The 26,389-nt window shown below is 40.5% G+C and overlaps 1 protein-coding gene across 4 annotated transcripts in view; it reads right to left on the reverse strand.

The window, feature by feature from the left end:
• Positions 1-26,389, reverse strand: part of LOC101861959 (katanin-interacting protein) — a 101,399-nt gene that overhangs the window by 15,018 nt on the left and 59,992 nt on the right. For 2 of the 4 annotated variants that reach the window (XM_005100840.3, XM_005100837.3), the window contains 15 exons: positions 24,318-24,441; positions 22,965-23,240; positions 22,181-22,236; positions 20,748-20,853; positions 19,939-19,976; positions 19,516-19,662; positions 16,980-17,079; positions 15,364-15,508; positions 11,052-11,249; positions 10,041-10,178; positions 9,418-9,555; positions 8,255-8,281; positions 3,034-3,166; positions 1,796-1,973; positions 766-931 (listed from right to left, as the gene is read on the reverse strand). In XM_005100840.3, the coding sequence (XP_005100897.1) occupies positions 766-931; positions 1,796-1,973; positions 3,034-3,166; positions 8,255-8,281; positions 9,418-9,555; positions 10,041-10,178; positions 11,052-11,249; positions 15,364-15,508; positions 16,980-17,079; positions 19,516-19,662; positions 19,939-19,976; positions 20,748-20,853; positions 22,181-22,236; positions 22,965-23,240; positions 24,318-24,441 (1,970 nt within the window). The remainder of the gene's footprint in view (positions 1-765; positions 932-1,795; positions 1,974-3,033; positions 3,167-8,254; positions 8,282-9,417; positions 9,556-10,040; positions 10,179-11,051; positions 11,250-15,363; positions 15,509-16,979; positions 17,080-19,515; positions 19,663-19,938; positions 19,977-20,747; positions 20,854-22,180; positions 22,237-22,964; positions 23,241-24,317; positions 24,442-26,389) is intronic. The other 2 variants (XM_005100838.3, XM_005100839.3) reach the window with 2 other exon arrangements.

Below are 26,389 nucleotides of genomic sequence, written 5' to 3' on the forward strand. Positions count from 1 at the left end.
CTAGCCTTCTCGGACAAGGGCGAAAAATCTCGGAGGGCCCCTGTCCAAGTTTCACACGTTAAAGATCCTTTGGTGGTCTAGAATCGATAAGAGTAGGCTTCAGCCGCCACTTGGGCAAAATTCAAAATTTCCTACCAACTGAAAATATTAGGTGTGTCCCACGTGCTCATGTGACCTTATGCAGTTGCGAGTGCTATAAAACGCTTACCAAAAAAAAAATCCCACTTGGTAGTAATATTAGGATGAGAGCAAAAAAGACAACAAATCATCTATAGCAGGAGACACGCTGATGAATATTCTACGTCAGAAGCATTTAAGGTTCCCCCGACAAAAGACTAAATGCACATGGATTAACAATAACAACCACTAAATGAGATGTGAAAGTTCATTTTTGTGGAAATACTATAATAACGTCACGTTCATAAGATAATTGCTCAAGTCATTTTTGGCCGGTTTGGAGTTTTTGGTTCTAAAAAGAAGAGCAGAATTAGCTTGGTAAGATAGTTCACTTGGACAAAAGAATAATCCAAATAAAAAATCAGTTTAGTATACCAAAATTCAAGCTTTCACAGAGTCAATTGTTCGAAAGAAAGAGGTATTTCTCATTTTCTCAAAATAGCTAAAAATAAATTAGCCATTTATCTTATGAGTGTGATGATAATAATAATTATTGAACAGTTGCCAATCTGACTTGCCCACCAATCCAGCCAAACTATGACCTGAGAGACCAGACTAGCAGGAGAAACAACCACCCATGGAACATACCCCTCTGTATGTATCCTCTGGACTTTTGTTGTAGTTCCACACTCTCACGCCTGAGACCAGCATCTGCTGCGGGAAGGTCAGGGTCACGGTGTGGCTCTCCCCCTCGGCAAAAGGAATGAGCCACATGTGAGAGTCATGGCAAGTTACGTTGGAGCCATCAATCAACCTGGAAGGGGGGGTAGGGGTTTGTAAGAGAAGAGAGAGAAGGCTTATTTCCAGGATAAAAGAATACTTTCACTTTTCAATCAAGTCAAGAAAAAAGAAAACAAATGAAGTTATGAGACAGTGTCCTTTTTTGGAGGAATACATATAACAATGACCCTAGGTGCAAATTAGAGAAAAGAGGGATGGAAAATTATCTTAACAAATTCCGCCGTAGGATCTTACATCATGTGTAGTTGTAGAGATTCACCCCAGATGCTCAAGAAATCTAGAAAAAACCCTCTAAAATTGTATTATATGATAGATGCAATAAGAAAAAAACAAGACAGTATTTATTTTGGGTCTACTTTACAATAAACTTTTTTAGAGCAGGACATTTTGAACCAAAACTATTGATATATGACAAAGTTTCCATGTCTTAGCCAAAACTTCTTGCAGCTCTATGGGCACAAGAATCTTATGTTAAGTGTATCTTCTGAAAGAGGCACAAATTCATCTCTGCACATGGATGTCATATATTTTATTTGATTGAATAACTTTCAAGATGACATTTTAAAAAATGAAGACACTGAATCACACTAAGACTGACTGTACATCTGCAGGATTAAGAAAAAAATAAAGACTTGACTGGGCAGCCATAACACTTTAATGTGTGAGAAAATAATGAGAACGAGCACATAGAACATGGTAGGTCAAATGGTGTACTTAGAACAATTATACCAGTCACAGGCAAATATTTTCGCACTTGATGTTTATTTTTTCAACATCAAGTTAAAAAAAACCTTTATTCACAGCCTATGCAAAAAACTTGATTGGTAAAAAAATGCAAAAAACTGAGAGTGTTTAACTTAGCGCTACAGTCACATACTTGTCTAGAGTTCTCTCATCTTTCTCATTGCCGGCCAAGTGGCGCAGGTCGCTGGGTGAAGCAGTGATCATCTTCATGGTGAGAGGAATTGCCTCCCCTTCAGTGCCAACAGGCTCAAGTCCGGTGAGGCCCAAGTAGTGGTGGTCGCCCCATGTGGCGGAGAACGACAGCTCAATCTCTGTGGGAAGGAAAAAGGAAGAGGTGAGTCTTGTTTTAGAAAAAGTTTTACAGCACTTGCAACACAATAAGGTCATAAAAGTGAAAAAGATTAGAGGTATTACAAAAAAGTAACATACAGAGAGAAGAAGCAGAGACAGGGATCATGAATATTTGCCAGGTATATTACAAACCATTTCAGGAATATTTTGGTTTCTCTGTCGTATATTAATTCTTTAAATGCCCCCCCCCCCCCCCCAAAAATAAAAAAATAAAAATAGGAGGAGAGATAAAGATGATAGGTGTTTAAAAGGAAAGGAGCAAACCATACCAGAGTACCCATCAACCACCCATAGAGGTAAGTCTGAACAATTGAGTATTTCCCAGAACATACAGAAGGGTGCACAGGGTGCAAAAGCATCAGAGCGATAAACAAAATAAATTGGATGTAGTAGCAACCATTTTTTTAAGATGTGTTTTCCGTGTATACCCTCAATAAAGACAGAATCATGTTTCTATATTCTTGTCAGTTTACTGCACATCTTCTGGAGCTGAACTCTATCTGTTCACTTAACTCTTTTCACAACTCTCATATTGTCAAGTTTATTGTTGAATCAGCCAGTAGTAAAAACTGACAAAGTGCATGCACTTATAAAATTAAGTAAATAAACATTTTCTGGGTGGTAAAACCAAACAGAACGTCCTTTTCCATAATCTATAATATAAAGTTTCCCTTTTCATACACGCATTTTACTTAATTCAACACAAACACATCAACCCATAAATGTACACTACTTAAAGCCTTACAGACTATCACATAAACTTAACTGTCCACACTCTCCCCCCTACACACACACAAAAATACACACACACACACACACAAACAATGAAACATACTGACACAAGGCCTGGCAGACAGCCTGCTATACACTTTTCAGATTATCAAACAAGTTATATAAACAGTACTCATATAAACGAGCAAAAGATTGAGACAAAAGCACACACAAGCATGCATGTAATCACGTAAACCTGTGCGAAAACACACACAAGCAGAAAAACTACCAGCAAAGCGGTGTACTCACTGTTGGCCTTGTAGACAACCACATCCCCCACACTGGTCACCATACTGGTGCCAGGCCTGGCAGACAGAGGCTGTTTCTCCTTGCCCTTTTCTGCAGCAGCGAGGAGACCAGCAGCTCGCGTGAAAGGCCGAGTCTGATGGAAGTAAAAAATAACTTCATGATCATAAAATAAAAATGTTGAAAGTAAGCAACCATTGTAACCAAAAGATGTAAACACTGAAGATAAAAGAAATAAGCACATTTTGTAGTCTAATTTATCTATTTATTTATTTTTTTAGCTTTTGGGGGGGGGGCTATAAGTTCATCAGATATGTTAAACTTACTCAAAATTGCAACAAAATGATTAAAAAAATTTATTGCTAGTGCCTGGTCAATGTTCTCATAATTTTTGCTGGTCATTGCCAATGTTAAATCCTTCCCATCCTTGAGTGAGGGACACAGACTCCTTTCCCCCTCTCCGAGCACAGAAATGCCAATTTATACCGTATGTTATTAAGCTGTCATCGGCCTTATAATCATAAAAAAGGCACACAGAAAAATCACAAGCGGACAAGAAGCTTGTGTTAATTGACATGGTGGAAGCACAAGTGGGAGCTATATAATAAAGCCTGAGAGCACATGCATATTAATAGCGAAATTTCTCTTCGCCAAAAAAAGGGAGAAGTATTCCCATACAACCAGCACATTCCCCCTTCTCAAATTAATTACAAATGAGCGATTGGCTGAACTACACATGCTATACCTTGACTCAACTTTCCTGACTACCGATCAATATAAGCCTAACTTAAAGACATAATGCACCAAAGAAGTCCGTAATCTTCCAGGTTTCTGAGGCTCTGCAGTTACATTCCTCTTGTTTCTCTTGAAGGCTCCTCCTTGTCCCATAACCCATTCCTTTCCAGGACTGCAGTGGTGGGTGGGTCAAGCCTTTATAATGACAGCTGTTTTATTTCAATCTCTACTTCACATTTGAACGAAACAATTATTGACTAATGCCTTACACACAACAACTCTCCATTGCAATGAGGTCAGATTAAAGTACTAAAAGATACATTATATCACTGCATGGAATCAAGAAAGAAACACTCCAAGAGCATAATTAACACAGTACTGTGGTCAGTGGGGAAAGCTTCCTCCTCTTCCTCTTTTTTTTTTCCACACTGTGTTGGAGGAAGAGTAAGGCTGAAAATATACTGCCAAGCACAACTGAAGTGCGCCGCGAAATGTACAAGCACCTAGTATGGAAGTGGTGATCCCATAGCTCCGCGCGACTCCGTCTGACTGTGTTTAAAAAATGGCACTGAGCAGGCTAAAACAGCTCAGTGGTCGGCCCTCCTTTTGTTTTATCTCCACGGCGTCGCGGAACACTGCGATAGCAGGGCAGGCCTGTTCGCACGCGAAGAAGAAGTGCTGCACGCACGCAATCTTTTTAAATCCTCAAGACTCCTCACGTCTAGTCGTGTCAGTGAAATCACCGATAGGAAATAAAGAGGAGGGCACGACCTTTTTCGCATCACACTTCAATTGTGCGTGGCAATATATTTTCAGCCTAACTCCACAATAGTCAAATAGAAGCCTGAGCAGTAGCTGATGCTTCACCAAAGCTGTAGGATGAGATGAAATAATCCAGGACCAATGAAAAACATATGTCTACCTTAATCAGATTCAAATAGCCACTTTTCACTGTCAAGTCCTTGAAACTGGTACTATAGTGATGGTGAAAACCATCCACCATTTACTATACAATAATAAAGATTCTGTATGACATCATGAATCGCACTCACATCCAGTTATATGTAAATACAAAGGCCACTCATAGGCACACATCTGTAAAATGGCAAAAACTAGGAAAATGCACAAAAAATGCAATGCATTGCACACTATAGATCTGTTTAAATGAATATAAATCTTAACACACAAAAACATAGAGCCCCATTGAACATACACACACAAACATAGAGCCTATTAAACAAACACACAAACAAGCATGAATGCAGACAAAAAAACCCACAGGCACATCTATATAAAAAAAACAACAAATAAATGTATTCTCTCTCTCTCTCTGAACTGAGAGTGATGATAAAGTTCACATTATGAAACAAACACTTTTAAGGCTGAGCCACACATTTCTCACTTGCTCATTTGACCTCATATTTCCAATATTACACCACTTTTGTACTTTTTATTTTATTTGTACTTTTTATTTTATTTCATTATCTTTGGGGGGGGGTATAATGTCCATTCTATACACATATATGTATGCAACCCAAGAAAACATTTTAGTTTCTTATTTAAAGGCTGTATTCAATATCTTACTATATTCTTCAAATGTCTTTTTGCACCAAAAAAAATTTAGAAAAAAATTCCACAAAAAAAATATTTGATGAGTTACTCATGCACCATTGATATGTTTTTTCCCTTTGTTTTTAAAAGACATAAATGCTAGAGAACAACTACATAGCCAAAACTCAGACAATCATCTCAAAAGGGTCACTGAGTGCAGATGCTGAGTCGAATTTTACCACATGATAACAGCTACATTTTACAAGGCACTTCTGATTCGTTTGTTTGTTTGAGTAAAGAGAAGAACATCAATGCAATAACGGTTATTTTGTGCTGGGAAAAAAAAGGAAGACAGACAGACAGAAATAACAGAAGGGAAGTAAAGAAGAAGGTCCTACCAGTGGTGCCCTCAAACAAAGCTCTCTGATTAAGAAACAAGTAGCCACAGAAAAAAAAGTAAAAGTAGCAGAACACACCAGAGTATCCATCTATCACTCTCACAAAGGGTCTGCGGCAGCGTAATGACCTTCAAAGATAATCTCACAAAAACAAAACAGAGGTGAATAGATTGAAATGGTGCAGTCATCACCTCTAAAGCCCTGAATTAGTAAATCTAAGAAAAACAAAAATGGCAGAAATGAAAAAATATTTCCTAACAAAAATCAAAGAAATTCTAGAAATATATTAAAAAATCAAATCGAATTAAAGATGTTATTGTAGTATATGACATTGGTCCACACGGACAAGCTGTCAGGCCTAATATGTATAAAGCCACATGTAGTATTTATAAGCTTTACTAACAACAGTCCAGTAACCTTCTACTGAGACTTCCTATTTCAACATTCTGATTATATTTACATGTTTGAACGCTCAACCTTTTTCCTTTCAAAACACTATTATGCATATCCTTGAAATGTAAAATTTCCATTTCTTTTCCTCTATCAACCCAACTGACTTCTAACTAATCAGCAGAGCTACTGGTGAGCCAAAAGTCATCTTTTAAAAAAAATTCTTTGATACATGAAAGGCTCAGCTAAACCTGATGCAAGATCTCATCCTACTTATTATCTTTCCAGTATATTTCCTTTATACTGGATGACCTGTAGCACATACCAACACCTGTCTCTGTGTGTGTCTGTGTGTGTGTGTGTGTGTGTGTGTGTGTGTGTGTGTGTGTGTGTGTGTGTGTGTGTATGTGTGTGTGTCCATGCATCATTATAACTCAGTTGTAGCCCGAGATTTCAGGGAACATGTGAAAAACATATGGATCCATTCCAGTCACTCAAATGTTATACAATATCCACTAATCTTGAGATCTGCTGATAATAATTTTTGCCTGCCTTCAAGAGTACCCATTTGAGCCTAGTAATGAATCAAACTATGCAAAAAGTAAGATTCACTCTTAACTTTTTTTCAAGCTACTTGTTCATCATCTCTCTCAGGCATATACACAATTTTGTTGATTGTAACATCTGTTTTGTCCACTATACTATGAAAGACCAGCAAGGGAAATGTTTCATATTTTCATGATTTGGAAACAACTGTACATTTGCATCTTTCACACCACGGATGATTTTTGTTTTTGCTCAGCATTTTGTCGCTCATCGAGATGCAGATAACGAGTCATGTGCACTATCACCAACACGCATAAGCATACTCTAATCTGGTAGATAAAAGCTTTTCATTGACATCCAAGTACATGAAACAACACGTCCTCACAACAATTGGTGTACCCACAAAGATTAAATATCATGTTGATGTCATTTCTTTACGACGGCTTTAAAACTGAAGTCTCTTGACAATACGAGTATATTTTCAGTATCCTTTCAAATGGTCATACAGTCCAAATATGATACTCTTTTTCTGCATCACTTGAATTACAAAAGTTGATAAAGATAACAGATAAAGCAGGATCAAATAACAACAGAAAGACTGTAATTTCAAGATGATAAGGCACTCCTATATTTTCAAACACTAGGATGAGGTCCTCCTTATAGTTACAAGATTCCCACCCATCAAGGAGACATTTCCTGTCTTTTTTCCAGGTTTTCTCCATGATTTTAAAACCATTTTCAAGGGAAATTTTTTGAATAGATGACAGACAAAGGCGAGATGAAAACCTTAATACAGCCTTGGATAGTTACTTTTTCTTGGGGTCAAGGATAGGGGTAGAAGGAAAAATGTAACGTAAACAAGGGCATGATGAAAAAGGTCTCTGAAAGCTCTTCACTGTCAAGTCTTTTAAAAAAAGGGGGGAGGGGGGAGGAGGCAATCTATTGACTGTCAGACTGCCAGCGTGACTCTAGCAAAAACAAGAAAAACTGACAGGACATGTCAAAAGACTTTGACCCTGACTGTGCATCATTTGCACACCATGCTGTGAGCCGCAGCTGTTTGTTTCAAGTTTCAAATTTTATCCAATTTATCTTTTTTTATTTTCTTATTGGCCTACAGCCGTCAGCAACGTCTCAAACGAACAGAAATTCTTGAACATTTTGTCAACCTAATGTTGGTCTTATTCCTGGCTTTGGCACAAGTAATGTTTTTCGTAAGGAAAAGAGACATTTAGCAACTAAAAGAGCTCTGTGTACAGATAGTGTTAAAAGTTAGACAGCTGTACGTGACATAGTGATGTAGACTGTTGAGGTCTTATCAATTTTTCCTTCTGTAAGCCAGAAAGCTGCCGATGGCTTTCTCACGTTATTTTTGCTTTTACCCGCTGCCACGGTGTTTTTTCAACCAAGAAATCTGAAAATGAAATTCTCGGCCTTTCCCTGTTTTCCAATTTCAGTGGGAACCCTGTAGCTAAGACATGCCTTTCAGGTTGGTTTCTTTTTTTAGGAGCAGGGGGTGTCTTTCACAAACTGATGTGCCTTATCACTTCGAATTTATAGCAAATAAAAACAACTCAGGTCAACACAGCTGTCCGACAACTCACAACAAGCACCTTCTTATCTTCCTGATCCTGAGGAGTAATCAAAGCCTGCCATTTACTACATGGAAGACGACAATCTGTCTACATCAGAAACATGACCGAACAAGGATAAATATAGTGGTTGTCCGTTTTTGCCCAGCTGTTCATGGACTATGTTCATGTTGCTCCTCCAATGATACAATAGGCAAAAATAAAAACTTTGAAAACAAAAAAATAATAAAATAACTATACCTACAAAATTTATTGAGGCTTTTCTTCTTATTCTTTAACTAAGGGGCTAATAAAATACAGAAAAAAAGACGTTTTTGACAGGAGGCTAGTTATATCCCAAGTTCACATCATGAAAAAGGCGATTATGCAGCACCAGATGAGGTTAAAAGTAGCAGTTTGTCTCATTATTACTAACCTGATGTAGCTAAAACTGTTTACGTAGCAAACACTTACTCTAGAATTCCAAACCCTTGAACTATTTATAAAAAGTTAATATTTCTTTTCAAGGTAAATATCTAATAATGAAGCATAATTGTTTTCAGAAAATGAAACCTGCATTCATGACCTGTTTTTCCAGCTGACTAAGATATAAATACTCAGTATACCATAAAACAAAATCATTTGAACAATTACATAACTCTATTTTTAACCCTTTGAGCCCTGAGCGATATATTATCAACATTAATAATATGACCGTCGGAATAACATTCTATATACCACTCAGGGTAGTCCTTTTCACTACCAGCATCTAATTTAGAAAGATCTTCATAAATAATCAATATCGTCTTGTGTAGTAAATGTTTTCTGTATGCATTTTGTATCAGGTGGGCGGGGTTGGGGACAGGGTTTCGCTCACCACTGTACTGGTGTCTGGGCATATGGGTAGTTTTATGGACCACCAGTGTGCCAGTGGCAAGGGCTCAAAGAGTTAGAGACCACCTGTCCATGACAATCACTCGCCACTTATCCCCTTGTATTTTTCTCCAGAATTTAATAACACCGTCCAAGAGGACCACCTGGCAAAGTTGACCATCTTTCTCAACAAAGGGTAGTCATCTAGGACAGGTCCAGCTGTAAACTAAAGGAAGAAGAGACTTGCTCGGTGCCTCCCAGAATTTCATATATAAAGCTCAGGTCTGGAGTCCCGAGCTAAAGGCAAATGTGTACAAACTCACATCATCATCAGCATCTGCAGTGCTCGGTCGCTCAAAAGGCACATCCTCTTCTCCATCACTCAACATTTCTCCCTCGAAGGCATCATCGTTCTTTGACACAGCTTCCAGGATGGTCTCGTCAGTCGTGAACAAAATCGTCTGGAAACAACCAAAGTCACAACATGACAAATTGCTTGATGGGGACAGCAGACTGGGGGCTTCAACCCTGTCTATCAAGACCAACCCGCAAAAAGAAAGATACAACACTTCAGCAGTTGTTGTTGTTGTTATCGATCCAGTCACTTCAGCAGTAAAAGATAGACTCATAAAATAGACCTCCTCACATCACGTCTTCTGAATGAAATGGAGAAGAACCAAACTATTATACCACAGGCGCTAGTTTATAAAAAATCACCAGAGGTATTTCCTCATTAAAAAGCTCACAAACAATTGGAAACAGTTCTTTAAAAATGCTGCTACTTCCAGCTTTTAGCATTAGCTTTTCTAGTCTATGTGAATCTTATGTGATAGTGCTTTTTTTTTTTCATTCTGACCACATTTTGACAATCAAAAATACAAAAAGAATCAATTTTGAGTGTTTACAATTACTTTTTATGATACCAGAAGATTGCAATAGCACTTACATCTCCAAATGCCTCTGTCCCTCCTTCAATACCACCACAAGCTCTGGCAATCTCCCCCTTGAAAATCTCAGTACCATCTAAGGTGATGATGATATCTTTGGCTCCACGGAAGGAGTGGATGCGAGATTTGTTGTAGTTCTGAAATCGAGGCAAAGCTTTTAATTTTCTGCTTGGTGTTTGCTAGTGAGTGTGCATGCATATGTGTATGTGTGCGTGTGTGTGTGTGTGTGTGTGAGAGAGAGAGAGAGAGAGAGAGAGAGAGAGAGAGAGAGAGAGAGAGAAGAGAGAGGGAGAAGAGAGAGAGGTAGAGAGAGAGAGAGAGAGAGATTATGTGTGTGTTTGTGTGAGTGTGTGTGTGTGTGTGTGTGTGTGTGTGATAGAGAGAGAGAGAAGAGAGAGGGAGAAGAGAGAGAGAGAGATTTTGTGTGTTTGTGTGTGTGTGTGTGTGTGTGTGTGTGTGTGTGTGTGTGTGTGAGAGAGAGAGAGAGAGAGAGAGAGAGAGAGGGAGAGAGAGAGAGAGAGAGAGAGAGAGAGAGAGAGAGAGAGAGAGAGAGAGAGAGAGAGAGAGAGGAGAGAGAGAGAGAGATTGGGGAAGCAGGGAGAATGTGTGGGTGCTTAGAAGTGTTATGCCTGTGTGAGAGAGAATGTGTATATATGTGATCAAGTGCCCCCTTTCCCTAATAAGTGTGTGTGTGTGTGTGTGTGTGTGTGTGTGTGTGTGTGTGTGTGTGTGTGTGTGTGTGAGTGTTTGTGTAACAGCACATGTTTGACAAGATTTCACCCAGCTGGGTATATGCATTTTCTCTTGGCAAACAGACCTGCATGAAGGAAAGCTGGACAGAAGGCAAAGTAAGTACAGAGCAGAGAAAAGATACCACTGCTCTCTGGTACATGATATGTGGCTTAAGCTGGGCAACCTACCACTTTTGCCCTAGTTTGATGAGACAGTGGGACTCCTCCCTGTCCCGCTTATGATGAAAAAAAAAAAGGATTTTAAAAACAAATGCTCACCCACACCCTGACCATGGCAAGCTGACATGGCTTTGCAAACGTCATGTAGATGAGGTGGTTGTTTCCAACAGTGAACGGAGCCAGCCACATGTGCACATCATCCCGAGTTCGATTCACGTTGTCAATGAGATTGCCAACTACACGTGGGTCTTTTGCATACTCTGGAAGGATGTTTATGTCACTAGGGTTGGCCCAAATCTGAGGAAAAAAGCAGGGAGTGATAAAATTAAGAAGAAGACCCTCCTAGGACCTTTCAGATCAGGGCCATCAGCAATAAGGGCCAAAACTTTAAAAACTGAAACTTTTATCAAGAAAAACTACTGACCTGGGCCCAGTGAGCTTGCAACCACAAGCACATGCTGCTCAGATTTTTTTGTTTTAGTAAGTTTTACGACACTTGCAACACAATTTGGTAATATAAGTACTGAAGATTGGAGGTGTTACAAGAGAGTAATAAACACAATTTGCGTGTGGTTCTCGGGGCCCTGTCCAAAAGACAGGGGAGCAAAGAATAGGACCACTGTATCCGTACCGCGCATGTCGTAGAAGACGATTAAGGTCGGTTGGGCAAAGGGTTAGCAGCCCTTTCCCATAAAACAAAAAGCAGCTACAAAAACATCAACAGCAAAAACAACACGACTGCCAGTTCTGGAAGATGGAGGACCTTCATCGCCGAGGAGAGGAGAGACTATGGAGTGTAGAATGACGCAGGGTGGTGAAAGCCGAAAGGAAGCCACCAAGCCGAGAAACCTCCTGTTGACCAGAAGAACCACCAGACTTGGCACCTGGAATGTTCGTACAATGTACGAGGCAGGGAAGGCACTGCAGGTTGCAAGAGAGATTGAGGGCTACCAACTGGACATATTGGGTCTCTGTGAGGCGAGATGGACGAATGCAGGGGAGTGCCAACTTGCTTCAGGGGAAACAGTTCTCTACGCTGGACATCTGGAGGAAAAATCGCAGCATACATACAGAAGGAGTAGGTATTCTGTTATCAACACATGCCAAGCGGGCTTTGATAGGATGGAAAGCAGAGGGCCCGCGACTAATATCAGCTGAATTCCGTTCACAGAAGAAAGACATCAACCTTCATGTTATCCAGGGATATACCCCCACCAATGATAAGGACCAGGATGTGAAAGAGACTTTCTATAAAATGCTACAAAATACTATTGATCAGGTTAGAAGGAAGGACATTTTGATTTTAATGGGAGACTTCAACGCTAAGGTAGGCAGTGACAATGTAGGCTTTGAGGAAATCATGGGGAAACATGGACTTGGAGTCAGAAACGAGAATGGAGAACTCTTTGCAGAAATATGTGCAAAGAATGGGCTCATGATAGGAGGGACTGTTTTCCCACATAAACAGATACACAAATCAACATGGGTGTCGCCAGACCAACAAACTGAAAACCAGATTGACCACATATGTGTCAACAAGAAATTCAGGAGATCAATAAGGGATGTCAGAGTTTACAGGGGTGCAGACGTAGCTTTGGACCATCATCTGCTCATTTCAAGAATCCGACTAAAACTAAAGCGAAGACAGGGAAGTGTCAATAATCAGAGGTACCGGTACAACATGGAATTTCTGAGAGAGCCATCGTCAAGAGAGGAGTTTAATGTAGCGGTTAAGAACAGGTTCCAAGTGTTGGAAACATTAGGCGAGGATAGCAGCGTGGAAGAAACATGGGAGGCAATAAAAGAAGGCTGCTGGACCACTGTGTGTCTAGAGGTATTGGGGAAACGGAAACTTGAGCACAAGCCTTGGATATCGACCACCACTCTGAGGAAGATAGAAGACAGGAAAAAGAAAAAGGAGCAAGTAAACAGGAGCAAGACAAGAGCAGCCAAAGCAAAGGCCCAAGAAGAATACACCAAAGCAATGAAGGAGGTAAAAGTCAGCGTAAGGAAAGACAAAAGAAACTATGTAGATGACCTAGCGCGCGAGGCAGAGGAAGCAGCAGGGGCAGGAGAGGACTGTATGAAACTACCAAGAAACTTGCAGGCAGATACAAGAATGCAGATGTGCCAGAGAAGGATAAAGAGGGGAAGCTTCTCACAAATCCAGACGAACAGAAAGAATGCTGGAAGGAGCATTTCAAAGAGATACTGAACAGACCAAGGCCAGAAAAACAGTTTGACATTCCACCAGCAGAGATTGATCTGGGGGTGAGTGAAGAAAAGCCCAGTTTAGAGGAGATCAAGGAGGCCATAGGACACCAGAAAGCAGGCAAGGCAGCCGGCCCAGATGGAATTCCCCCAGAAGTTCTCAGGGCGGATATCGACACTGCGGCAGGGATTCTTCATGGAATTATTGGCAAGATATGGGACAGCAAAGAATTTCCACAGGATTGGAGAAAGGGATTGCTCGTGAAACTACCCAAGAAAGGAGACCTGCATGAGTGTAAAAACTACAGAGGAATCATGCTCCTGTCCATTTCTGGGAAGATTTTAAGTCGTACCATACTGGAAAAACTGAAGGAAGCCGTGGATGTAAAACTAAGAGAGGAGCAGGCAGGATTTCGTAAAAAGAGATCATGTACAGATCAGATTGCAACTTTGAGGATAATAATGGAGCAGTCCACAGAGTGGAACTCTTCCCTGTATGTTAACTTTGTTGACTACGAGAAAGCTTTTGACAGCCTAGATAGGGACTCAATATGGAAGCTCATGCGCCACTACGGAATACCTGACAAGTTTGTGAGATTGATCAAGAAGATGTATGAGGGAATGAGTTGCAGTGTCTTACTTGGAGGGCAGCGGACAGACTCGTTTGAAGTTAATACAGGAGTGAGGCAGGGATGCCTGCTATCGCATTTTCTCTTTTTATTAGCAGTGGATTGGATAATGAGATGGACAACATCGGGACAACGCAGTGGCATACAGTGGACCCTTTCCAATCAGCTGGAAGACTTGGACTTTGCCGACGACTTGGCACTTCTTTCTCACAGTCGAGCCCAGATGCAACAGAAAACAGATCGCCTCGGGACCTTCTTCCGTAGTGCTGGACTCCATATTCACACGGATAAAACGAAAGTTCTACGAATGAATGCAGCCGATGTTCCTATCACACTGCAAGGGGCACCATTGGCGGATGTTGAATCCTTCATCTACCTGGGAAGTGTCATCAACAAGGCAGGGGGAACAGACGAAGACATCAAGGTCAAAATCCAAAAGGCAAGAGCAGCATTCATCATTCTCAGGAATATATGGATGTCTAAGGAACTGGGATTGAACACCAAGCTGAGGATCTTCAAAACAAACGTGAAGACTGTTCTACTGTCTGGTTCAGAGACATGGAGGCTCACAGCATCAGCAGCAAGAAAACTGCAGAGCTTCGTAAATGGATGCCTACGAAGGATAGTGGGGATCAAGTGGTACGATCGAGTCACTAATGCTCAACTGTGGGAGAGAACAAGCCAAAGGCCAATAAAGGAAGACATACAGGTGAAGAAATGGAAATGGATTGGACACACTCTGAGGAGACCCCTGTCAAGCATCATCAGGCAGGCTTTAACGTGGAACCCACAAGGAAAACGAAAGAAGGGAAGACCAAAGATGACATGGAGACGAGCGGTACAAGCTGAAATTTAAAAAGCGGGGACATCATGGAAACAGAGAGAAAAGGATGCTCAGGACAGGCTTCGCTGGAGTAATGCTGTTGATGGCCTGTGCTCCACTGGGAGTTAAAAAGAGCAAGAGAGAGAATAAACACAATAAAAGGAGGAGAGACCAAGGTGAATAGATGTTTGACAGAAAAGAAGGAGCAAACCACACCCGCCAAGCACTAACGTTGCTAAGATTTCTTTGACACAACGAAAGTTAAGTCTTGGCTCAAGTACAGTGACAAACGTGACCACTTTTACGAAAATAAACACAGACAAAGACACTCAAGGTACTTTATCTCTTTCTTATCTCCATTTCACACATAAAAAAATTCACTCCTCATTCTCTCTCTCTCTCTCCAACATAGACATATGTAAACCTCTCTCTCTCTCCGTCAAATATATACATAAACCTCTCTCTCTCTCCAACACAGATATACAACTCTCTCCATCTCTCCCTGACACAGATATACATAAACTTCTCTATCTCACTCTCTCTTCGTCATGTATATACCTCCCCCCAAACTCTCTCTCTCTCTCTCTCTCCCTGACACAGATATACATAAACGTCTCTCTCACTCTCTTCATCATGTATATACCTCCCCCCCCCCCAAAAAAAAACAACCTCTTCTCTCTCACTCTCTCTATCTCTCTCCCTGACACAGATATACATAACCTCTCTATCCCTTTCTCAAAATGCTTACCTTTGTCACTTGCACCTGTTCCCCCTGGCTGGAAAAGAGCTGCACCCCAGTCAGTCCCACATAGTGATGGTCACCCCAGGTTGTCTTGATGTTGATGACCAGCTCACGGCCAGAAGGCAGCTCAGGGATGGTGAACTCCCCATCTCTGTGTGTGCATGTATGTGTGTGCGTGCGTACGTGCGTGCGTGTTGGTGTACGTGTGTGTGTGTGTGTGTGTGAAAATGAGTCAACATGGTGGGGTGGAAAGTGAAAAGAAGCCTTAATGAACAAAACAGCACTGAGAGATGCTGTGCAGACGAATGAAATATCATTGGCTTTTGGCTAGGTTTCTCCCAAAAAACTGAATCATTTGCCTCCTTAAAAGCTGTATGAATTGAAATCCCTCCTTCGTCGTTAAATTTTTTTTTCCAAAGAATATAGAAAGTGGGAAATGCACGGCCATAATCAATACTGTGAATTGATACACACTAGTAGCTATATAGTGCACACTGCAAAATTACGATCTAAAAATCTTTTTTTTTCATTGCCTTTCTCTCTCCTTGATGAAAAAGAAAAAATCCTACAGACTTTTATCTAATAATGACTAAAATGTAAAAAAAGAAAGAAAGAGCTTTCAAATAGAACACTGACTTCGTATCAAACCACAGCAAAACATCAAACAATAAAGTTACAGTCGAACCTGTGTAAGACGGAATCGCAAGGGAGCCAGAAAAAAATTGCGTCGTAGACATTTTCCATCTTAGACAGGGGAATTTAGAGGGAGATGAAGATTGGGGGGGTGTCCAAAGGCCCAGCCCGTGGGATCAAGGATCGCTAGTCCGATCGGCAAGCAGCAGTTAAAAATTCACACCTCTCAATTGCTATCAAATCTGATAATGACATGCATCAGTCTTACTTATCCAATTACCACCAGTGCTTGCCTTTCATAGGACCACTGTTTGACCTATTAAAAACAGAAACGTTTGAACATCTCCTTTGCTTTCACCCTTAGCCCCCACCCACCAATGCCACCCCTCACTGCCATCATTGTAATAACGATTCGAGGATCTCTTTTCTCCACTGGCCATATGATCAGGGTGGCAGGCATTGGTCAATCTAATTTCACACCTCTGGCTTCTGGCTACCCAGGAAAGTTTCCATAGGGGCTCTCTACTCGAGCACTCTCACGGGCAGTAGTGAGATTTCACACCCACACTACACTGACCATCTGCAATGTTCAGGGCTTACATGATGGGGTAACATCTACCTCCCAAATTGCACCCCTCTCCCCTTCCTCGCCCAGCGGCATGGCATTAAGTTTAGAGCCGGCGGAACCAAACTTGCGAGTTTTGTTTCAAATCAGGGCTGAGCGGGCAAAGCATTTTTCGTCTTAGACAGTTGAAACCCTCGGAAGGGAGCGAATTTTTCTTTCCGTTTCCGCGTTGGACAGGTTTCCGTTTTACACATTTAATTAAAGAGGAATATATCAAGGGGGGAGCGGGGAGATTCCGTTAACGACAGGTTTTTGTAAAAGCAGGTTCGACTGTACTTGGAATTTCACATGGTAATGAAAACAATCCAAAATTCATGAAAGGCCCTGGAAAGAAACTCCAGTCTTCAATAACAAGATTACTTACTCATCAGACCAATTGTCCTCTGGCAATGTCAGTTTTGGAGCCGGTTCTGCCTCTACTGATGGTTTCTTGCTTGGAGCCAAGTATTCGTCTAGTTCATCATCTGATAGAGTGAAAAAAGAAGGTGGAATAAGACCCATGCTACTGTGTACATGTTTCCAAAACTTCATTCACTTTCAGAGTTTCACCTCGGTGTTGAAATGTAATTTTCGATGAGTGACACTGACAAAGGCCACATTACATTCACAACAGGTTAGAACAATCATAAAGCTGAAGAGAAACAGAAACAGTAGACCCCGCCAGCACTTAAAAGATTCAAAAATTTGTTTTTAACATTTATTTGAAGTGTAAATCTTACAGACTAAAGATGTGTGTGCCTCGTAAAAAGTATCGGATGATGCATTTTGAGGAGTTGTATATATCATTACACTTTCTGGTACAAAAATCTTTCTGAACAACTTGCTTAAAAAATTTATAAGATAGCTTCAGAACTCATGAGATCTGATTAAAATTGTTCGATACGATGCTGAAACAAAGTTTTGGGGAAAATAGCTCTAAAGTTTTCTTTTAGGTCCAGATTGAGTTCTTCCCTAAAATGAATATCGATTGATAAGCTATCCATGTTGTTTGTTTCAAAAACTCTTGACAACACAGTTACTACTCAAAGTAACGTTAAAAAGCTGTTTTAAAAAACTAAACAATTTCAAAGTGTCATCAAAACATTTTCAAAGCAAATTCAGGGTAAAATATGACTATAAATTTTGCAAAATTGCTTTGCTTTGCCCACGAATTATCCGAGGATAAATATGCTCAGAGCCTCCCTTCCTTTTGTTTCTATGTACTCATGCGCACTACACACCACCAGAAAGGACACGAGTTGACCTACATTTTAATATGCTGTGTCAAAAGGACGATTTTTTTTCATAAATGAGTCGTACCAATCATAGTCAATAAAAAATGCTAGAAATTTTAAAAAATGGCTTTGCTCATAAAATGCAATAGGATATGAATGCACAAATGTTGTTTTGATACATTCATGCCCAATTCAGTTTGAGGAAGGTCACAAGCTGACCTAAATTTTGGTATGCAGTGTGATGAGATTTGTTTTTATGAATGAGAGACAGAAATTTTCTGCAATGTAGGTTCTGACAGCAAATTATTACCTAAGATGACCTTTGGTGTGCAGTGTGATGGGATTTGTTTTTATGAATGAGTGACAGAAATTTTCTGCAATGTAAGTTCTGATAGCAAATGTTCACACCTAATTCTTGTTATTATCTAAGGTGACCATAGTCAAAAAACATCTATAACTCATTCGGGACACATCGGACATATATGTCCGATAGCCTTGAGCTCCCTTGAAGTTGCATCGGACGCATACATCCGATAGCTTTTCTTGACTGTTGTGGCTGCACAAACCAAGATGATCGAGGGAACAAACTTCAGTTCGACATTGCTAAGCCATATTGTATTTTGTATTTATTTACTCTTGACAGTTTAGCGTAATCTTTTTTGTAATTTTCTGTGGCGATTTATGAAGGCAGTCGAGGCGACAAAGAACACAGATCTTCGAGGAGTATCATACAAAGAAGGACTATTCACAGTGAGGTGACTGGAACAATTTCTTCACAGTATTTGTGGACTGTAGATTGCGTTGTGAGGTGTTCTTAGCTGCATTGTAGTTGTGTTGTAACTTTATCTTGTTTGTTTCTGCATTTCTTCACTGAGAGGGAAAAAAAAATTTTTGGGGTCTCATTCTCATACATCACAGTTGAAAGGGTTCTGGTAAGTTTAGGAATAAATCCAGGCAAATTGTATTATATCTATAACAAAGTTCAAATGTTGAATGTGTAGATAGTGAAAACAGACTTTAGAAATATCAAAAGGGAAAAAAATGGCAAACTTTCGAAGATGAACCAAAATCGCGCGTCTCTGGGTGCAATGAGTCCCGAATGAGTTCAAAATACATTTTCGTGTAAAATAAACAAAATTCCTTGTAAATATTGGTAGATAAATGGCTAAAGAATAACATTGTACTGGAACTCAATTTTTGTAAGAAAATCGATATTTCACCTTTATAGCCCTGTTATTTAGTTCAAGCAAATGCGTCTTGTGGTATTTTCCCCACGCAGACATGAAAATATTCTTAAGAGGAGTCCCCAAGAATGAAACAGTTTCTCTTCCCTGATGCCATTGAAAACAGAATGAAAGAGCTAGAAACAATTGTATTATCAAAAAAGGTTGACGCAGGTTTAAAAAAAGACAGATCAAACAGCTTGCTCAACAGCTTTGTTTTTTGTTATCCTTAAAGTCACTAGTTATTGGTGGCATTCTCCTCTTACCTCATACTTACCCTGCACTGCATGACCTTCATCCCCCCAGCACCATCACCGAACTTCATCCCCCCCCCTCCCCCAACCACCACCACTGACCTTCACCCCCCCACCCACTATCCCCCGGAAAACACGCCAAAAAACCCCAAACAAAACAAACTAGGCACCAACATACAGCCCCATTCCTCCATAAACACAATACTGACCACCCATGTCTATTGAGAGGCGTCCTCGCTGAGACTTGTTGAAGAAGGACAAAGACCCCCAGGACTCCTCCAGGTCCTCCTCTTTCCGACGCCACTTGGCCCGGGACTTTTCAATCTTCTTCATGGGAGTGATGGTGTCCTCCTCCTCTGAACAAGGAACGGTAGAAAGTTTCGTTTCGATAGAGTTGAAGAAAAGTGAAGCAGACTTCATACACTTCTAATTAAAATATTTGTATCATAGCAATCACATCATAACAAATTAAAATACAGTAGAACTTGTTCAAGACAATCTCCTGTCCAAATGACCCCGGCTCATTTCTTCCCTTGAGTTAAGACTTGAGCACAAGCCAATGGACACATACAATGCATGCCAGAAAATTAATCTGCGGTAGATGTATGCTAGTCAATAGACCCATTACTTACCGCCTGGAGCCCCATCGCCTTTGTTTTGATCCTCAGTTCTGAGAAAGAAAGAGAGATTTTTTAAAAACCCATGAAGTAACAATACATAATATATAGAAAGCAGAAAAAAAGTGGCACGGCTTACAAAAAACCCATTATACCATATTATCACAATGACAAGAACCTAGTCAAGAGACAGTTTCTGACCAATTGAAAGAAACTTTGGCACAAATCACAAATTACCCTATCCCCCAGAGGAAGGGAGGGAGGGTGGGGGAGAGGGGGAGAGAGAGAGAGAGAGAGAGAGAGAGAGAGAGAGAGAGAGAGAGAGAGAGAAAGAGAGAGAGAGATATTTAGTTTTAGTACAGGTTTTACGGTGCTCGCAACTGCATAAGGTCATATGAGCGCTAAAGGGTGGATGTCAACAGAGAAGTCCTTACACGGAATCAGACTTACTCTGCTCACCTCTCTAGCTTCAACAGTACAAAGTCTGCTTTGACTACCAAGGCATCCCGGAAATAGCGGGTCACAAGAGTGTGACAAACATACAAAAGAAGTAGAGGAAAAATGGCGATAGTAAGGATAAGGAAAGAAAAAGCAGCACTTCCCTGTTGCAGTTCAGGCACAGTTATGAGCATGACATCAATGAATCAGCCCATTTATAATTCTACTGTGCATAAGAACAGGTTAATATCCCCCCTTTGGGAATGGCCTAAAGACACTTCAGTCAGTAGCACCGCCCCGGGGGGTTAGAGAGAGAGAAAAAGAGAGGGGGGGGGGGGAGAAAGATAAATGCAAAGACAGACAGACACAGACAGACCGACACTCACCCAGCAGAAGAGAATCTCTCAAATTCCTCATCCAGCTGTTTCTGCAGATCTGTCTCATCAGGATTATTGAGGCCTGTTTTATCTCCTCTGGCCTCTCCATCTTCACCTGAAGTGGGGAAAAAAACATCCAGTGAAGTTGTCCATCCACAGGATTGTGGGAAAAGGGTTTAAAGAGGAGGGGTCGTGGTGGTTGCGGTGGTGGTGGTAATTGTCTTTCAAAGAATTATTCAGTGAAAACAAAATCATTTTTTGGTTTTTGGAACCCTGACCCAGAGCACAACAGAAGAAGTCCAAAGATAAGAACAATGAATAATGACTATGAATTCACCGAATTAAATCTCTGATCTTTTTTTTCATCAGAGGTCAAAGTTCCATACATTGAAATATTAAGTAAATGCAGTTCTGCTGGTACCTCATTTAAAATGCGCAACACCCAAATTGAGTGAATGTAAAGTTGATTTGAAAGTGGCACACTCGACCCTCATCAGAACAACATGTCCTCCAGATGAATTAACGTCCAGAAAGGATAAGAATATATTGATCCTCACATGGACACCAACCACCCACAAACTTCTGTATCTTAGCCAAATTGTAACTAATTGTGTCACAACCCAATGACACTCCTCCCCATTTCTTATCCATTTCTGTAAAAGTCTGATACAGCGAGCAAAGCGTCTGTCACACAGTTCTTTAACAGACTCAAAACTAAATTTTAAAAATTATATCTAAATCATGGGGTAGCATTATAATATCCAAGACAACGCATTCTGAAATAATCCCAGTTCACCATCAAGCGAACCATTGACTCTATTATTTGGAAACATATGAACGTTTTTTGCTTTTTTTTAGTACAGGCGCTCGCAACTGTATTAGGTCATATGAGCGCCAAGGGGTGGATGTCAACAGAGAAGTTCTTACAGGGAATCAGACTTACTCTGCTCACCTCTCTAGCTTCAACAGCATAAAGTTTGCTTTGACTATGAAATCACCCAGGATATAGCGGGTCACAAGAGAGTGACAAACATACAAAAGAAGTAGAGGAAAATGACAACAGGAACAATTAGGAAAGAAAAAGCAGCAGTTCCCTGTTGTAGATCAGGCACAGTTGTGAGCGTGACATTAATGAATCAGCCCAGTTACAATTCTACTGTGTACGAACGAGAAATATCCCCCCTTTGGGAATGGCCTAAAGACACTTCAGTCAGTGGCACCGCCCTGGGGGGTATATGAAAGTTAAAGAGGGAAAGATGCGCTAACTACACTACAGTGAGACTGGTGTTTTGCCCTTCACTTGCCCGCCCATGGTGTTTCCCAGCGCAGTAAAGTTTTTTTAGAGAAAGCAAAAAGGAGCAGCCATGACTGTGCTTCATCCAGGACATTACAATTCAAGTCTACGATCTAAACAAAGCAAAACAAAGAACACAGATCAATACCTGTCGCTCCATCTTTCTTCAGCCATCGCGGAATGTCCTTCTTCTTCTTGTTCTCACTGAAACATATGTGATGCATATTCATGATCAGTATTATCCGTGCTAAAAATATGAAAGTACTATAGAAATTGTACTTAGAGCTATGTAAATAGAAAAAATTCGTCAAGTTACGTCCTGCTTGTGTAAGTTTTTAGCCTTGGAACTATGTGTTTACCATCCCTTCATTGGTGGTTGGGGGGGGTCAACTCTTAAAGCCCTGAGTTTTTTCTACTGTTTCCCAGAGTTTTTTTCTACAGTCACCTAAACCTGATGCACTATGTCTCATTATAACCCCAAAAGCTTGCCTACAACTTCTAAATAGCGGAAACAAAGGCTTAGTCATTACTAAAAAACTTGGTTCAAGAATAGTTCTGAAAAACAAGCAAAAACTAGCACTAAATAAAACGAAACACATGTCACTTGTACTGGTCGCTCCCAGCGTCCGATGGGCAACAGGGCTATTACCGCCACTTCCAATGGGGTTCAAAGAGTTAAGTTGTCAATATATGCCAGTGCTACAGTTAATACTATGGTCACTCAAAATGAGGTGGCTCATGCATAAGTTTCCCTTAAATATTTACCCCAAAGAGCGTCTCTCAGCTGTATTGTGGATATACAGAGTATTTTAAACAGAGCGTAAAGGAACTTAAGCACTTCTAAAAAGCCTTTTAAGTCTGCCTGAGTCTTATCAGCACATGCACCCTATACGTGATGATATATGGTACCTCCCAACAAAAGCGGTATTCACCTTTGCCCCATGGTCTTAATCTTATCCACAATGGAATTTTTCTCCTGAGGATCGGCAGGCCTGCTGTCTCCCCCTGTGCTACTGGTGTTGGCAGCACTGCGATGTGGTGAGGAGGAGCCTCGCGGGGAAATGTGGGGCTCTGACTTGGAGGACTTTGGTGACAGTTTGGGCCGAGTGCTGCTCGAGGAGGAACGCTCCACAGACCTGGATGCAGACGACAGGACTGGTTTGTCGTCCGACTTGTGGCATGGTGGTAGAGGAGGCTTCGACTCAAAACTGTGCGGGGGGTGTTAAAAGAAGTTATGGTTAGTTATCTTTCCAATTGTGAATAGTACTGTTTCTAACAAAATGATATAAATTTACTATTCTAAGGTTTGACCCTGCAAAGATGACCACTTTTGAAAAGTCTAAACATGCAACAGGGCGGAGTGGGGGTGGGGAGGGTTGGATTGATGCAGAGCCATAAAAACTCCTTTCACAACAGAACTTCTCGAGTGTTCTGGATGAGAACTCGACCAGGGCCATCCTAATCAGATTCAAGTATGACATCAACAGAGCTCACAATTAACCTGTTTCTTAGTTTTTCTTAAGAGGTTTGTTAAGCTCAATGCCTGAAGCCTAAGAGATAAATATTTATTTTTCACAACAAAATCTCAAGTTCTTTCAGGCCAACAACTGATTGGAAAGGTCAATAAAACTATCTTCAGCAGTTACAGGAGTACTCTGTATCAGCCTACGTCTTTTACTTCAGAGAAGACTAACATATTGTATCAGCGACCCCCCCCCCCCCCCCAAATTACCCCACTGCTCCCAAAAATACAAACTCACACACAACATTTAATCAATGTTTCTCAAAGGGTACACGACTACCAGGAGTGCACAGAGGGTGCGACGCCTGCTAATGATGTAGTGATGTAGACTGTTGGGGCTTGATTGTTTTTCTTCTTTATAAACTAGGCAGGGGGGAATGGGTTGTGGTAGAAGAATGGAAAATACATTTTAGAAATTGAAATCAAGGGTATTTCAATCTGATTTACATAAAATTGAAGAAAAAAAAGTTGCAATGACTGCCAATTTGTAAAGATGGATAGTCCTGAGAGTATCTGGGGCCTCCCTCTATACTTCCCTGTACATCACAATATGTAAAAGTTAAAACTCCCATTTCTTCTTTTTTTCTGAGATAAAACCATGTCAATTTGTTTCCTCAGTAGAAGGAGATATAATGTGTGAAAACTTCCAACTCAAATATCTCAAAAGGCAAGTGTTAATGAGACAGAACTTTGGTAATCTGGGGTAGCCATATTGTTTTCGTGCATTCCGTATAAAAATGAAGAAACTGTTAGAGTACAACACCTGTCAGCATTGGACTTTGAAGAGTTCTCCGTTTCCGATGAACGGCCATTGAGTCTTGCCGCCACTCGCTTAGTCTTGATGGGAGTCTGGGCAGCCTTTTTCTTCTCCGGCATCTTGGACAGATCTGGAAACAGAACCCAGTAAAGGCTAAAGGTCACTTTGAGTTTTGAGCTCAGCACACTTGGGTTGAGTGGAACCCACAAAAGCTTGTTCACTTTCATTTGACCGTGGTCAAAACACTAAAAACAAATCACGATGTTTAATTTTCTTGGGAATTTGCATGCGGGTCTATAAGTTGGAGTTACAATAGAATCTAAAAGCCCATCAATGAAGGTCTCTACACACTAGGGCTCTGATACATTTTCTATGATGTAAGCCTGAAGCAGGTCAAAATAATAATAAGGGATTTCCAGCATATACCTAATACCTAAAAAGGTTGACCCATTTTAATCAATACCACACTTTATCACATGCCTATGAAACATTGCCCAATAGGTAGTTAAGTACTTTCCGAGACTCAAGTGAAGACGTCTACATTCTAGGGAGGAAATTTACAAGCTTACACTGAAATGCAGGGATAGGGTGGTGTTGCTGTCTCAAAATGAGCAAGTTGTAGAAAAGGTAAAAGTAAATTATTTTATTTTAGTTATCCTGTGTATGGACCAAAAGGGCGGTTTTTAATACTGGGCCCAAATAGAGAAACTTTTTAAGAACTGTATCAAAGTAAAAAAAATTAAATTTTGTTCAGTTGCTGGCCTATAGAAGTTTCATGAGCGTTGGTAAATTCATAAATGGGCAAGATCTTTTTTTTAACGCGGAAAGATGAAAGTGAACATGCTATAGCAAAAGTACATTACCACCTGCCCAGTTTGAGAGCTGTACAGTACAGTTCCAATAGTGATCCTTTCCCTCTATCTTCATCCCCATCCAACTCTCTCTCTCTCTCTCTCTCTCTAATACATTCTTGAACATAGACTCTTACATTAAAAAGAAAACCCAAAACACTTGCACACACCCCCATGTACACACTGATGACGATACACAGCTGTTGTTACAGACTGCCATGAACAAAAAAATCTAATAATAATAAATTGCATTTGTATTGTGCATAACCCTGCTCTACAGCAAGCTATGTGCGCTTTACAATATATTATTACCCCAGCAGACCATAGAACACTCAGAAACCATCTCAGCTTCTCAGGAAGCATACAGTGCAAGCAGCTCAGACATTACTAAACTGACAAGATCTTTCACGGTCTATAGCTAGGTACCCATTCTCACCTGTGTGAAGTGAGGAAAATTTGTGTAAAGTGCCTTTGCCAAGGACACAACGCCGGGTCCCTGACGAGATTCAAACACATGACCTTATGGTTGAGAGTCTGAGAGCCTAACCACTAGGCCACCGACAAAAAATCTATACTGAAAGAACTTGTATTGGGAGTGTCAGTCATCATACAATAAAGCAGGCCAGAAACAAATGTGTTTCTAAAACTGATTAGAATTTCCAGTAGATATGCTGGTAGTGGTAACACAAGGCACAGTTGCTAACTTTTGCTTGGTACAGTCAACAAACAGAGTCAAACAAAAACATAACACAGGGACAGGGATAAACTAAATGCAACAACTGAACCCATCTTCTTCCTCTTTCCCCACGATCACATTTTAAAAATCTTTTTTTTTCAGTCCTCCTCCACACCTTCCCCTTTATCTTTAGCCTTTTTTCCTCTTTTCTCCCTCTCAGACAACTCTTTCTTACTGGGTGTTATTTTTTTAAAAACTTGATTAATCTTCTGAGAAAGCTCATTCTCCAACTTCTTAATTCATTTTCTAAGAAATACCCTCTTTTCTTCTTTCCATTCTTCTTCTTCTTAAATTCATTTTCTGAATGATCTTTTCTCATATTTTTTCTCCAATTTTCATTTTACAAAATTCATCTTTAGGATGTCAATTTCTATTGTCTTCTACTCTTCCCCACCATTATTCTTCTTATTTTTGCAAATTCTCCTCTTCATTCTAATTCTTGTCCTTCATCAGATCCTTTTTCCTCTTCTTTTTTCTTACCCCCCCCCTCC

This window comes from Aplysia californica, unplaced genomic scaffold (assembly GCF_000002075.1).
Source record: "Aplysia californica isolate F4 #8 unplaced genomic scaffold, AplCal3.0 scaffold00262, whole genome shotgun sequence".
Lineage (NCBI taxonomy): Eukaryota > Metazoa > Mollusca > Gastropoda > Aplysiida > Aplysiidae > Aplysia > Aplysia californica.